The 17,050-nt window shown below is 32.9% G+C and overlaps 1 protein-coding gene across 2 annotated transcripts in view; it reads right to left on the bottom strand.

Moving 5' to 3' along the window:
- The window catches only part of LOC121387868 (dnaJ homolog subfamily B member 11-like), a 36,608-nt gene that overhangs the window by 14,890 nt on the left and 4,668 nt on the right, over positions 1 to 17,050 (bottom strand). For both annotated transcript variants that reach the window (XM_041519096.1, XM_041519097.1), the window contains exon 3: positions 14,064 to 14,155. In XM_041519096.1, the coding sequence (XP_041375030.1) occupies positions 14,064 to 14,155 (92 nt within the window). The remainder of the gene's footprint in view (positions 1 to 14,063; positions 14,156 to 17,050) is intronic.

The following is a 17,050-nucleotide window of genomic DNA, read 5'->3' as shown; positions in this document are numbered from 1 at the left end:
ACAATAGGTAATAAACAGGTTTAATTGATGTGTACACAGACATGTTAGTGAGTTGATCTCATTAAAAACAATAGGCAATAAACAGGTTTAATTGATGTGTACACAGACATGTTAGTGAGTTGATCTCATTAAAAACAATAGGCAATAAACAGGTTTAATTGATGTGTACACAGACATGTTAGTGAGTTGATCTTATTAAAAACAATAGGCAATAAACAGGTTTAATTGATGTGTACACAGACATGTTAGTGAGTTGATCTTGTTAAAAACAATAGGCAATAAACAGGTTTAATTGATGTGTACACAGACATGTTACTGAGTTGATCTTGTTAAAAACAATAGGCAATAAACAGGTTTAATTGATGTGTACACAGACATGTTAGTGAGTTGATCTTATTAAAACAATAGGCAATAAACAGGTTAACTGATGTGTACACAGACATGTTACTGAGTTGATCTTATTAAAAACAATAGGCAATAAACAGGTTTAATTGATGTGTACACAGACATGTTAGTGAGTTGATCTTATTAAAACAATAGGCAATAAACAGGTTAACTGATGTGTACACAGACATGTTACTGAGTTGATCTTATTAAAAACAATAGGCAATAAACAGGTTTAATTGATGTGTACACAGACATGTTAGTGAGTTGATCTTGTTAAAAACAATAGGCAATAAACAGGTTTAATTGATGTGTACACATACATGTTACTGAGTTGATCTTGTTAAAAACAATAGGCAATAAACAGGTTTAATTGATGTGTACACAGACATGTTACTGAGATGATCTTATTAAAAACAATAGGCAATAAACAGGTTTAATTGATGTGTACACAGACATGTTAGTGAGTTGATCTTATTAAAAACAATAGGCAATAAACAGGTTTAATTGATGTGTACACAGACATGTTAGTGAGTTGATCTCATTAAAAACAATAGGCAATAAACAGGTTAACTGATGTGTACACAGACATGTTAGTGAGTTGATCTTGTTAAAAACAATAGGCAATAAACAGGTTTAATTGATGTGTACACAGACATGTTACTGAGTTGATCTTGTTAAAAACAATAGGCAATAAACAGGTTAACTGATGTGTACACAGACATGTTAGTGAGTTGATCTTATTAAAAACAATAGGCAATAAACAGGTTTAATTGATGTGTACACAGACATGTTAGTGAGTTGATCTTGTTAAAAACAATAGGCAATAAACAGGTTAACTGATGTGTACACAGACATGTTAGTGAGTTGATCTTATTAAAAACAATAGGCAATAAACAGGTTTAATTGATGTGTACACAGACATGTTAGTGAGTTGATCTTGTTAAAAACAATAGGCAATAAACAGGTTTAATTGATGTGTACACAGACATGTTAGTGAGTTGATCTCATTAAAAACAATAGGCAATAAACAGGTTTAACTGATGTGTACACAGACATGTTAGTGAGTTGATCTTATTAAAAACAATAGGCAATAAACAGGTTTAATTGATGTGTACACAGACATGTTAGTGAGTTGATCTTGTTAAAAACAATAGGCAATAAACAGGTTTAATTGATGTGTACACAGACATGTTAGTGAGTTGATCTCATTAAAAACAATAGGCAATAAACAGGTTAACTGATGTGTACACAGACATGTTAGTGAGTTGATCTTGTTAAAAACAATAGGCAATAAACAGGTTTAATTGATGTGTACACAGACATGTTACTGAGTTGATCTTGTTAAAAACAATAGGCAATAAACAGGTTAACTGATGTGTACACAGACATGTTAGTGAGTTGATCTTATTAAAAACAATAGGCAATAAACAGGTTTAATTGATGTGTACACAGACATGTTAGTGAGTTGATCTTGTTAAAAACAATAGGCAATAAACAGGTTAACTGATGTGTACACAGACATGTTAGTGAGTTGATCTTATTAAAAACAATAGGCAATAAACAGGTTTAATTGATGTGTACACAGACATGTTAGTGAGTTGATCTTATTAAAAACAATAGGCAATAAACAGGTTTAATTGATGTGTACACAGACATGTTAGTGAGTTGATCTTATTAAAACAATAGGCAATAAACAGGTTAACTGATGTGTACACAGACATGTTACTGAGTTGATCTTATTAAAAACAATAGGCAATAAACAAGTTTAATTGATGTGTACACAGACATGTTAGTGAGTTGATCTTGTTAAAACAATAGGCAATAAACAGGTTAACTGATGTGTACACAGACATGTTAGTGAGTTGATCTTATTAAAAACAATAGGCAATAAACAGGTTTAATTGATGTGTACACAGACATGTTAGTGAGTTGATCTTGTTAAAAACAATAGGCAATAAACAGGTTAACTGATGTGTACACAGACATGTTAGTGAGTTGATCTTATTAAAAACAATAGGCAATAAACAGGTTTAATTGATGTGTACACAGACATGTTAGTGAGTTGATCTTGTTAAAAACAATAGGCAATAAACAGGTTAACTGATGTGTACACAGACATGTTAGTGAGTTGATCTTATTAAAAACAATAGGCAATAAACAGGTTTAATTGATGTGTACACAGACATGTTAGTGAGTTGATCTTATTAAAAACAATAGGCAATAAACAGGTTTAATTGATGTGTACACAGACATGTTAGTGAGTTGATCTTATTAAAAACAATAGGCAATAAACAGGTTTAACTGATGTGTACACAGACATGTTAGTGAGTTGATCTTATTAAAAACAATAGGCAATAAACAGGTTTAATTGATGTGTACACAGACATGTTAGTGAGTTGATCTTGTTAAAAACAATAGGCAATAAACAGGTTTAATTGATGTGTACACAGACATGTTAGTGAGTTGATCTTATTAAAAACAATAGGCAATAAACAGGTTAACTGATGTGTACACAGACATGTTAGTGAGTTGATCTTATTAAAAACAATAGGCAATAAACAGGTTTAATTGATGTGTACACAGACATGTTACTGAGTTGATCTTGTTAAAAACAATAGGCAATAAACAGGTTAACTGATGTGTACACAGACATGTTAGTGAGTTGATCTTATTAAAAACAATAGGCAATAAACAGGTTTAATTGATGTGTACACAGACATGTTAGTGAGTTGATCTTATTAAAAACAATAGGCAATAAACAGGTTAACTGATGTGTACACAGACATGTTAGTGAGTTGATCTTATTAAAAACAATAGGCAATAAACAGGTTTAATTGATGTGTACACAGACATGTTAGTGAGTTGATCTTATTAAAAACAATAGGCAATAAACAGGTTTAATTGATGTGTACACAGACATGTTAGTGAGTTGATCTTATTAAAACAATAGGCAATAAACAGGTTAACTGATGTGTACACAGACATGTTAGTGAGTTGATCTTATTAAAAACAATAGGCAATAAACAGGTTTAATTGATGTGTACACAGACATGTTAGTGAGTTGATCTTGTTAAAACAATAGGCAATAAACAGGTTAACTGATGTGTACACAGACATGTTAGTGAGTTGATCTTATTAAAAACAATAGGCAATAAACAGGTTTAATTGATGTGTACACAGACATGTTAGTGAGTTGATCTTATTAAAAACAATAGGCAATAAACAGGTTAACTGATGTGTACACAGACATGTTACTGAGTTGATCTTATTAAAAACAATAGGCAATAAACAGGTTTAATTGATGTGTACACAGACATGTTAGTGAGTTGATCTTATTAAAAACAATAGGCAATAAACAGGTTAACTGATGTGTACACAGACATGTTAGTGAGTTGATCTTATTAAAAACAATAGGCAATAAACAGGTTTAATTGATGTGTACACAGACATGTTAGTGAGTTGATCTTATTAAAAACAATAGGCAATAAACAGGTTTAATTGATGTGTACACAGACATGTTAGTGAGTTGATCTTATTAAAACAATAGGCAATAAACAGGTTAACTGATGTGTACACAGACATGTTAGTGAGTTGATCTTATTAAAAACAATAGGCAATAAACAGGTTTAATTGATGTGTACACAGACATGTTAGTGAGTTGATCTTGTTAAAACAATAGGCAATAAACAGGTTAACTGATGTGTACACAGACATGTTAGTGAGTTGATCTTATTAAAAACAATAGGCAATAAACAGGTTTAATTGATGTGTACACAGACATGTTAGTGAGTTGATCTTATTAAAACAATAGGCAATAAACATGTGTACACAGACATGTTACTGAGTTGATCTTATTAAAAACAATAGGCAATAAACAGGTTTAATTGATGTGTACACAGACATGTTAGTGAGTTGATCTTATTAAAAACAATAGGCAATAAACAGGTTAACTGATGTGTACACAGACATGTTAGTGAGTTGATCTTATTAAAAACAATAGGCAATAAACAGGTTTAATTGATGTGTACACAGACATGTTAGTGAGTTGATCTTGTTAAAAACAATAGGCAATAAACAGGTTTAATTGATGTGTACACAGACATGTTAGTGAGTTGATCTTGTTAAAAACAATAGGCAATAAACAGGTTTAATTGATGTGTACACAGACATGTTAGTGAGTTGATCTTATTAAAAACAATAGGCAATAAACAGGTTTAATTGATGTGTACACAGACATGTTAGTGAGTTGATCTTATTAAAAACAATAGGCAATAAACAGGTTTAATTGATGTGTACACAGACATGTTAGTGAGTTGATCTCATTAAAAACAATAGGCAATAAACAGGTTAACTGATGTGTACACAGACATGTTAGTGAGTTGATCTTGTTAAAAACAATAGGCAATAAACAGGTTTAATTGATGTGTACACAGACATGTTACTGAGTTGATCTTGTTAAAAACAATAGGCAATAAACAGGTTAACTGATGTGTACACAGACATGTTAGTGAGTTGATCTTATTAAAAACAATAGGCAATAAACAGGTTTAATTGATGTGTACACAGACATGTTAGTGAGTTGATCTTGTTAAAAACAATAGGCAATAAACAGGTTAACTGATGTGTACACAGACATGTTAGTGAGTTGATCTTATTAAAAACAATAGGCAATAAACAGGTTTAATTGATGTGTACACAGACATGTTAGTGAGTTGATCTTGTTAAAAACAATAGGCAATAAACAGGTTTAATTGATGTGTACACAGACATGTTAGTGAGTTGATCTCATTAAAAACAATAGGCAATAAACAGGTTTAACTGATGTGTACACAGACATGTTAGTGAGTTGATCTTATTAAAAACAATAGGCAATAAACAGGTTTAATTGATGTGTACACAGACATGTTAGTGAGTTGATCTTGTTAAAAACAATAGGCAATAAACAGGTTTAATTGATGTGTACACAGACATGTTAGTGAGTTGATCTCATTAAAAACAATAGGCAATAAACAGGTTAACTGATGTGTACACAGACATGTTAGTGAGTTGATCTTGTTAAAAACAATAGGCAATAAACAGGTTTAATTGATGTGTACACAGACATGTTACTGAGTTGATCTTGTTAAAAACAATAGGCAATAAACAGGTTAACTGATGTGTACACAGACATGTTAGTGAGTTGATCTTATTAAAAACAATAGGCAATAAACAGGTTTAATTGATGTGTACACAGACATGTTAGTGAGTTGATCTTGTTAAAAACAATAGGCAATAAACAGGTTTAATTGATGTGTACACAGACATGTTAGTGAGTTGATCTCATTAAAAACAATAGGCAATAAACAGGTTTAACTGATGTGTACACAGACATGTTAGTGAGTTGATCTTATTAAAAACAATAGGCAATAAACAGGTTTAATTGATGTGTACACAGACATGTTAGTGAGTTGATCTTGTTAAAAACAATAGGCAATAAACAGGTTTAATTGATGTGTACACAGACATGTTAGTGAGTTGATCTCATTAAAAACAATAGGCAATAAACAGGTTAACTGATGTGTACACAGACATGTTAGTGAGTTGATCTTGTTAAAAACAATAGGCAATAAACAGGTTTAATTGATGTGTACACAGACATGTTACTGAGTTGATCTTGTTAAAAACAATAGGCAATAAACAGGTTAACTGATGTGTACACAGACATGTTAGTGAGTTGATTTTATTAAAAACAATAGGCAATAAACAGGTTTAATTGATGTGTACACAGACATGTTAGTGAGTTGATCTTGTTAAAAACAATAGGCAATAAACAGGTTAACTGATGTGTACACAGACATGTTAGTGAGTTGATCTTATTAAAAACAATAGGCAATAAACAGGTTTAATTGATGTGTACACAGACATGTTAGTGAGTTGATCTTATTAAAAACAATAGGCAATAAACAGGTTTAATTGATGTGTACACAGACATGTTAGTGAGTTGATCTTATTAAAACAATAGGCAATAAACAGGTTAACTGATGTGTACACAGACATGTTACTGAGTTGATCTTATTAAAAACAATAGGCAATAAACAGGTTTAATTGATGTGTACACAGACATGTTAGTGAGTTGATCTTGTTAAAACAATAGGCAATAAACAGGTTAACTGATGTGTACACAGACATGTTACTGAGTTGATCTTATTAAAAACAATAGGCAATAAACAGGTTTAATTGATGTGTACACAGACATGTTAGTGAGTTGATCTTATTAAAACAATAGGCAATAAACAGGTTAACTGATGTGTACACAGACATGTTACTGAGTTGATCTTATTAAAAACAATAGGCAATAAACAGGTTTAATTGATGTGTACACAGACATGTTAGTGAGTTGATCTTATTAAAAACAATAGGCAATAAACAGGTTTAATTGATGTGTACACAGACATGTTAGTGAGTTGATCTTATTAAAACAATAGGCAATAAACAGGTTAACTGATGTGTACACAGACATGTTACTGAGTTGATCTTATTAAAAACAATAGGCAATAAACAGGTTTAATTGATGTGTACACAGACATGTTAGTGAGTTGATCTCGTTAAAACAATAGGCAATAAACAGGTTAACTGATGTGTACACAGACATGTTACTGAGTTGATCTTATTAAAAACAATAGGCAATAAACAGGTTTAATTGATGTGTACACAGACATGTTAGTGAGTTGATCTCATTAAAAACAATAGGCAATAAACAGGTTTAACTGATGTGTACACAGACATGTTAGTGAGTTGATCTTATTAAAAACAATAGGCAATAAACAGGTTTAATTGATGTGTACACAGACATGTTACTGAGTTGATCTTATTAAAAACAATAGGCAATAAACAGGTTTAATTGATGTGTACACAGACATGTTACTGAGTTGATCTTATTAAAAACAATAGGCAATAAACAGGTTTAATTGATGTGTACACAGACATGTTAGTGAGTTGATCTTATTAAAAACAATAGGCAATAAACAGGTTTAATTGATGTGTACACAGACATGTTAGTGAGTTGATCTCATTAAAAACAATAGGCAATAAACAGGTTAACTGATGTGTACACAGACATGTTAGTGAGTTGATCTTGTTAAAAACAATAGGCAATAAACAGGTTTAATTGATGTGTACACAGACTTGTTACTGAGTTGATCTTGTTAAAAACAATAGGCAATAAACAGGTTAACTGATGTGTACACAGACATGTTAGTGAGTTGATCTTATTAAAAACAATAGGCAATAAACAGGTTTAATTGATGTGTACACAGACATGTTAGTGAGTTGATCTTGTTAAAAACAATAGGCAATAAACAGGTTAACTGATGTGTACACAGACATGTTAATGAGTTGATCTTATTAAAAACAATAGGCAATAAACAGGTTTAATTGATGTGTACACAGACATGTTAGTGAGTTGATCTTGTTAAAAACAATAGGCAATAAACAGGTTTAATTGATGTGTACACAGAGATGTTAGTGAGTTGATCTTATTAAAACAATAGGCAATAAACAGGTTTAATTGATGTGTACACAGACATGTTAGTGAGTTGATCTCATTAAAAACAATAGGCAATAAACAGGTTAACTGATGTGTACACAGACATGTTAGTGAGTTGATCTTATTAAAAACAATAGGCAATAAACAGGTTTAATTGATGTGTACACAGACATGTTAGTGAGTTGATCTTATTAAAACAATAGGCAATAAACAGGTTAACTGATGTGTACACAGACATGTTACTGAGTTGATCTTATTAAAAACAATAGGCAATAAACAGGTTTAATTGATGTGTACACAGACATGTTAGTGAGTTGATCTTGTTAAAAACAATAGGCAATAAACAGGTTTAATTGATGTGTACACATACATGTTACTGAGTTGATCTTATTAAAAACAATAGGCAATAAACAGGTTTAATTGATGTGTACACAGACATGTTAGTGAGTTGATCTTATTAAAAACAATAGGCAATAAACAGGTTTAATTGATGTGTACACAGACATGTTAGTGAGTTGATCTCATTAAAAACAATAGGCAATAAACAGGTTAACTGATGTGTACACAGACATGTTAGTGAGTTGATCTTGTTAAAAACAATAGGCAATAAACAGGTTTAATTGATGTGTACACAGACATGTTACTGAGTTGATCTTGTTAAAAACAATAGGCAATAAACAGGTTAACTGATGTGTACACAGACATGTTAGTGAGTTGATCTTATTAAAAACAATAGGCAATAAACAGGTTTAATTGATGTGTACACAGACATGTTAGTGAGTTGATCTTGTTAAAAACAATAGGCAATAAACAGGTTAACTGATGTGTACACAGACATGTTAGTGAGTTGATCTTATTAAAAACAATAGGCAATAAACAGGTTTAATTGATGTGTACACAGACATGTTAGTGAGTTGATCTTGTTAAAAACAATAGGCAATAAACAGGTTTAATTGATGTGTACACAGACATGTTAGTGAGTTGATCTTGTTAAAACAATAGGCAATAAACAGGTTAACTGATGTGTACACAGACATGTTACTGAGTTGATCTTATTAAAAACAATAGGCAATAAACAGGTTTAATTGATGTGTACACAGACATGTTAGTGAGTTGATCTTATTAAAAACAATAGGCAATAAACAGGTTTAATTGATGTGTACACAGACATGTTAGTGAGTTGATCTTATTAAAAACAATAGGCAATAAACAGGTTTAATTGATGTGTACACAGACATGTTAGTGAGTTGATCTTATTAAAACAATAGGCAATAAACAGGTTAACTGATGTGTACACAGACATGTTACTGAGTTGATCTTATTAAAAACAATAGGCAATAAACAGGTTTAATTGATGTGTACACAGACATGTTAGTGAGTTGATCTTGTTAAAACAATAGGCAATAAACAGGTTAACTGATGTGTACACAGACATGTTACTGAGTTGATCTTATTAAAAACAATAGGCAATAAACAGGTTTAATTGATGTGTACACAGACATGTTAGTGAGTTGATCTTATTAAAACAATAGGCAATAAACAGGTTAACTGATGTGTACACAGACATGTTACTGAGTTGATCTTATTAAAAACAATAGGCAATAAACAGGTTTAATTGATGTGTACACAGACATGTTAGTGAGTTGATCTTGTTAAAACAATAGGCAATAAACAGGTTAACTGATGTGTACACAGACATGTTACTGAGTTGATCTTATTAAAAACAATAGGCAATAAACAGGTTTAATTGATGTGTACACAGACATGTTAGTGAGTTGATCTTATTAAAACAATAGGCAATAAACAGGTTAACTGATGTGTACACAGACATGTTACTGAGTTGATCTTATTAAAAACAATAGGCAATAAACAGGTTTAATTGATGCGTACACAGACATGTTAGTGAGTTGATCTCATTAAAAACAATAGGCAATAAACAGGTTAACTGATGTGTACACAGACATGTTAGTGAGTTGATCTTGTTAAAAACAATAGGCAATAAACAGGTTTAATTGATGTGTACACAGACATCTAACTGAGTTGATCTTGTTAAAAACAATAGGCAATAAACAGGTTAACTGATGTGTACACAGACATGTTAGTGAGTTGATCTTATTAAAAACAATAGGCAATAAACAGGTTTAATTGATGTGTACACAGACATGTTAGTGAGTTGATCTTGTTAAAAATAATAGGCAATAAACAGGTTAACTGATGTGTACACAGACATGTTAGTGAGTTGATCTTATTAAAAACAATAGGCAATAAACAGGTTTAATTGATGTGTACACAGACATGTTAGTGAGTTGATCTTGTTAAAAACAATAGGCAATAAACAGGTTTAATTGATGTGTACACAGACATGTTAGTGAGTTGATCTTATTAAAACAATAGGCAATAAACAGGTTTAATTGATGTGTACACAGACATGTTAGTGAGTTGATCTCATTAAAAACAATAGGCAATAAACAGGTTAACTGATGTGTACACAGACATGTTAGTGAGTTGATCTTATTAAAAACAATAGGCAATAAACAGGTTTAATTGATGTGTACACAGACATGTTAGTGAGTTGATCTTATTAAAACAATAGGCAATAAACAGGTTAACTGATGTGTACACAGACATGTTACTGAGTTGATCTTATTAAAAACAATAGGCAATAAACAGGTTTAATTGATGTGTACACAGACATGTTAGTGAGTTGATCTTATTAAAACAATAGGCAATAAACAGGTTAACTGATGTGTACACAGACATGTTACTGAGTTGATCTTATTAAAAACAATAGGCAATAAACAGGTTTAATTGATGTGTACACAGACATGTTAGTGAGTTGATCTCATTAAAAACAATAGGCAATAAACAGGTTAACTGATGTGTACACAGACATGTTAGTGAGTTGATCTTGTTAAAAACAATAGGCAATAAACAGGTTTAATTGATGTGTACACAGACATCTAACTGAGTTGATCTTGTTAAAAACAATAGGCAATAAACAGGTTAACTGATGTGTACACAGACATGTTAGTGAGTTGATCTTATTAAAAACAATAGGCAATAAACAGGTTTAATTGATGTGTACACAGACATGTTAGTGAGTTGATCTTGTTAAAAACAATAGGCAATAAACAGGTTTAATTGATGTGTACACAGACATGTTACTGAGTTGATCTTATTAAAAACAATAGGCAATAAACAGGTTTAATTGATGTGTACACAGACATGTTACTGAGTTGATCTTATTAAAAACAATAGGCAATAAACAGGTTTAATTGATGTGTACACAGACATGTTAGTGAGTTGATCTTATTAAAAACAATAGGCAATAAACAGGTTTAATTGATGTGTACACAGACATGTTAGTGAGTTGATCTCATTAAAAACAATAGGCAATAAACAGGTTAACTGATGTGTACACAGACATGTTAGTGAGTTGATCTTGTTAAAAACAATAGGCAATAAACAGGTTTAATTGATGTGTACACAGACATGTTACTGAGTTGATCTTGTTAAAAACAATAGGCAATAAACAGGTTTAATTGATGTGTACACAGACATGTTAGTGAGTTGATCTCATTAAAAACAATAGGCAATAAACAGGTTAACTGATGTGTACACAGACATGTTAGTGCGTTGATCTTGTTAAAAACAATAGGCAATAAACAGGTTTAATTGATGTGTACACAGACATGTTAGTGAGTTGATCTTATTAAAAACAATAGGCAATAAACAGGTTTAATTGATGTGTACACAGACATGTTAGTGAGTTGATCTTATTAAAAACAATAGGCAATAAACAGGTTTAATTGATGTGTACACAGACATGTTAGTGAGTTGATCTTATTAAAACAATAGGCAATAAACAGGTTTAATTGATGTGTACACAGACATGTTAGTGAGTTGATCTCATTAAAAACAATAGGCAATAAACAGGTTTAATTGATGTGTACACAGACATGTTAGTGAGTTGATCTTATTAAAAACAATAGGCAATAAACAGGTTTAATTGATGTGTACACAGACATGTTAGTGAGTTGATCTTGTTAAAAACAATAGGCAATAAACAGGTTTAATTGATGTGTACACAGACATGTTAGTGAGTTGATCTTATTAAAAACAATAGGCAATAAACAGGTTTAATTGATGTGTACACAGACATGTTAGTGAGTTGATCTTATTAAAACAATAGGCAATAAACAGGTTAACTGATATGTACACAGACATGTTACTGAGTTGATCTTATTAAAAACAATAGGCAATAAACAGGTTTAATTGATGTGTACACAGACATGTTAGTGAGTTGATCTTATTAAAACAATAGGCAATAAACAGGTTAACTGATGTGTACACAGACATGTTACTGAGTTGATCTTATTAAAAACAATAGGCAATAAACAGGTTAACTGATGTGTACACAGACATGTTACTGAGTTGATCTTATTAAAAACAATAGGCAATAAACAGGTTTAATTGATGTGTACACAGACATGTTAGTGAGTTGATCTTGTTAAAACAATAGGCAATAAACAGGTTAACTGATGTGTACACAGACATGTTACTGAGTTGATCTTATTAAAAACAATAGGCAATAAACAGGTTTAATTGATGTGTACACAGACATGTTAGTGAGTTGATCTTATTAAAACAATAGGCAATAAACAGGTTAACTGATGTGTACACAGACATGTTACTGAGTTGATCTTATTAAAAACAATAGGCAATAAACAGGTTTAATTGATGTGTACACAGACATGTTAGTGAGTTGATCTTATTAAAACAATAGGCAATAAACAGGTTAACTGATGTGTACACAGACATGTTACTGAGTTGATCTTATTAAAAACAATAGGCAATAAACAGGTTTAATTGATGTGTACACAGACATGTTAGTGAGTTGATCTTGTTAAAAACAATAGGCAATAAACAGGTTTAATTGATGTGTACACATACATGTTACTGAGTTGATCTTATTAAAAACAATAGGCAATAAACAGGTTTAATTGATGTGTACACAGACATGTTACTGAGTTGATCTTATTAAAAACAATAGGCAATAAACAGGTTTAATTGATGTGTACACAGACATGTTAGTGAGTTGATCTTATTAAAAACAATAGGCAATAAACAGGTTTAATTGATGTGTACACAGACATGTTAGTGAGTTGATCTCATTAAAAACAATAGGCAATAAACAGGTTAACTGATGTGTACACAGACATGTTAGTGAGTTGATCTTGTTAAAAACAATAGGCAATAAACAGGTTTAATTGATGTGTACACAGACATGTTAGTGAGTTGATCTCATTAAAAACAATAGGCAATAAACAGGTTTAATTGATGTGTACACAGACATGTTAGTGAGTTGATCTCATTAAAAACAATAGGCAATAAACAGGTTTAATTGATGTGTACACAGACATGTTAGTGAGTTGATCTTGTTAAAAACAATAGGCAATAAACAGGTTTAATTGATGTGTACACAGACATGTTAGTGAGTTGATCTTATTAAAAACAATAGGCAATAAACAGGTTTAATTGATGTGTGTACACAGACATGTTAGTGAGTTGATCTTATTAAAACAATAGGCAATAAACAGGTTTAATTGATGTGTACACAGACATGTTAGTGAGTTGATCTCATTGAAGATGCCTGCATGTAACTCGGATTTAACCGAAAAGTACACAGACGTGTGTTATTAGGAAAGTTAATATTTCAAAGGGAGGCCACTCGCATTAATGTCACATTTTAGTTTGCCCACAGTCGCTTGCATTAATCTAGGGAGGTGTTAATTTCAAGATCTACAGTATATGGCATCATAGTCTAATTAGGAATCTATTTCTGAGACTTAATTTCGACTATTCTAGAAATGCTTTTTATTTTCTAGAATTTGCTTCCTGATTTAAATTTCAGAAGCAAAGATTGTTACCCATATCATCAAAATTAATTGCGAGCCTCGTTCTTAGGGTTTCTGTCAGATTGTATAAATGCTTTTCATTTTCTCCAATTTGCTTTCTGATTAAAATTTCAGAAGCAAAGATTGCTTCTCAAACCATGAAAATTAACTGCCAGCCTCGTTCTTACCGTGACATATCGGGGCCTCTTATTTTTAACAATATTTCAGATAAATTCAGAATTAATTGTTCTTACCTAGAGAAGGGATCACCAGACGTATCTCCTTTCTTCAGTCCTTCTTCACCGTGTTTATCATACACCTTCCTTTTATCGCTATCCGAAAGCACCTAAACAACACAGATATAGAATGTTTATCATACACCTTCCTTTTATCGCTATCCGACAGCACCTAAACAACAGATACAGAATGTTTATCATACACCTTCCTTTTAAGTTTTATCACTATTCGACAGCACCTAAACACCACAGAAATAGAATGTTTAATAACATCAGAGCTAGAACATAACGTCGGCAATTGCCATCATTGAGATATAAACTACCATGGGTCAGGAACATCACCGATAACACTTTTGTGCTACTGGATAAAAATTACTGTCATTGGTAAAATCCCTCAATGACAGCAAAATTAATACAGAGAACATTTTGTTATGTATCGCTCCGCGATAAGCTGTGCAAGTTTCAGAGATCGCTACACAATTCTAAAACATTGAACAGTAGTTGCAACGCTAATCAAGATTTTGAAAACAAAATGTTCCCTGATATATCTGGTGTACATTACTAGTATCTGCCAGAATTTAACATAAAATATGTCTACGTGCAACAAATATATCTTTCAATCATATTTATGTGCTGCAAAAGTAACTTTAAAAAAATTTGCTATATGAAGGCTCAAAGTTGCCGTCAGTGGGCCGTTTACCCACAGCAATATTTTTTTTTAATGCTGTGGGTGACAAGTTTTTATGTTCGAGCCCTATAACACCTCAGCTCATTATTCAGAGGCCATTTTATTCTCAAAATCGTAATGTGCGATATTTCTAGTCAATTGAACTACCGTTTAATATTTTAAAATTGTGTAGTCATCTCTGAAACTTGCATAGTTAATTGTGACAAGATACTGAACAAAACATTCCATAAATAACACCTCAGCACATTAGTAACTCAGTATGTATTAAAAAAACAGGAATAACACTAGCATACATAAACGCCACCACTAAAGCACTCTGATTTATTCATCATCAGATATTGGAAAAAAGAAGAAGAAAGAAATGTTTTACTTAACGACGCACTCAACACAATTTATTTACAGTTATATGGCATCAAACATGGTTATAGACCACATAGATAATGAGAGAGGAAACCCACTGTTACCACTTCATGGGCTACTCTTTTCGATTGGCAGCAAGGGATCTTTTATATGCACCTGCCACCATCCTACAGACAGGGTAGTACATACCACAGCCTTGTGATATACCAGTTGTGGTGCACTGGCTGGAACGAGAAATAGCCCAATGGGCCCATCGACGGGGATTGATCCTAGACTGATCACGCATTGAACGAGCACTATACCATTGGGCTATGTCCCGCCCTTGGCTATTGGATGTCAAATATTTGGTACATATAACACGTTTCCATTAGTAGCAAGGGATCTTTTATATGCACCATCCTAGACAGGATGGCACAAACATGTCCCAAGGTCTTTGATATAACATACCAGTCATAGTGCACTGGCTGGAACGTAAAATAGGAGGGCAATGGGCCCAAACTGACCACACATCAGACAAGCACTTTACCACTGTACTATGTCCCGCCCCTCCCCATGTGAAAAAAGATAGTTTTGTTTAACCACATCTCTAGAGCACACTGATTTATTAATCATCGGCTATTGGACTTCAAGCATTTGATAATTTTGACAGTCTTAGAGAAGAAACCTGCAAATTTTTTCCATTAGTAGCAAGGGATCTTTTATATGTACCACCCCACAGACAGGATAGCACATACCATGGCCTCTGATATACCAGTCACAGTGCCCTGACTGGAACAAAAAATAACCCAAAGGGCTCACCGATGGGGGATCTATTCCAAACTAACTGTGCACCAAGCGAGCGTTTTACCCCTGGGCTATATCCTGCCCCTTCCCTAACACTGAGGATACTTCAGGGTACTGCTGCAACGATAAATCGGTATACCGGGATAATTGATCAGCTCGATACGAACCGCGGTACAGTTTTGCGTACCGCGATTTTTTTTCCTTGTAACTTATTTGATTTGAAATAGGCAAACAAACAAACAAAAACCACATCATTTTATTAATTGGTGATGACAGGAAATGTAACAATCACGTCAAGCGTAGTCGGCTTACTTGTTGGCATACGAAGTGATAGATCGGTTATACTTGGTTCTAACTTCTAAACAAAACGTGTCAAAAGTCCAGTGAAAATAACCAGTTAACGATAATTACAAATAAATGTTTTGTTACTTACACATTATCATTCGTTGTTCATTTACGTTGGAATACGGCTACGGCTATCATCTTCAAAGAAATAAACCAACAAATGAGAATCACACTTCGCTGTTTTTCACTGAACTCGGAATACTTCGGCCGATCGTTCAAAATACCTCGGCTAATAACCTCGGCTCTGGTTCGGTCGATCTGGCAAAACATTGTGACTCAATACGTACATTTCCGTGTTAAGCGAGCAGCAAAGGAAAAGCCCGATAGTAAGGATTTCCGAATGTGACAATTTATGAATAGTTTGACCATTCACAGTCTGGAGCTCCACGCGGTAAGACGTGTTTGTTTCGCTTGTGCACACTGCACGTGCTTTCGTGTGCTCGACTTGGGGGGTCCCTCATTTCGTTGTTTTTGTCAGCGAAATGAAGTTTTCTACTGGAATGTATGCGGCCATTGGAACTGATTGAACGCTGGAACGCTTCTCATTTCGACAGCCTGCACCACCAGGTTGGATTCTTTTTTAGCGAGATTCCTTGCTTTCACGTCATTTCTCCGTCTGACTGTCGACAGGTTTTTTTCGTGACTCGTATGACGGCCATTCTGCAGAATGCCACGGTTGTTCGCGTTTAGTCTCTTCATGTCCGAGCCTGTCCTAGCAGTACTGGAAGATTGACCGCCCCACTCTAAGAAGAAATAGGAAGCGGGGTCGGCCCCTACTACTCTTTTTCTAGACTTTACCTTGCTTTATAGTGATACCATCTCGTATCCT

The sequence above is a fragment of the Gigantopelta aegis genome, chromosome 13 (assembly GCF_016097555.1).
Source record: "Gigantopelta aegis isolate Gae_Host chromosome 13, Gae_host_genome, whole genome shotgun sequence".
Taxonomy (NCBI): domain Eukaryota; kingdom Metazoa; phylum Mollusca; class Gastropoda; order Neomphalida; family Peltospiridae; genus Gigantopelta; species Gigantopelta aegis.
This window is presented reverse-complemented; position numbering and strand designations above follow the sequence as displayed.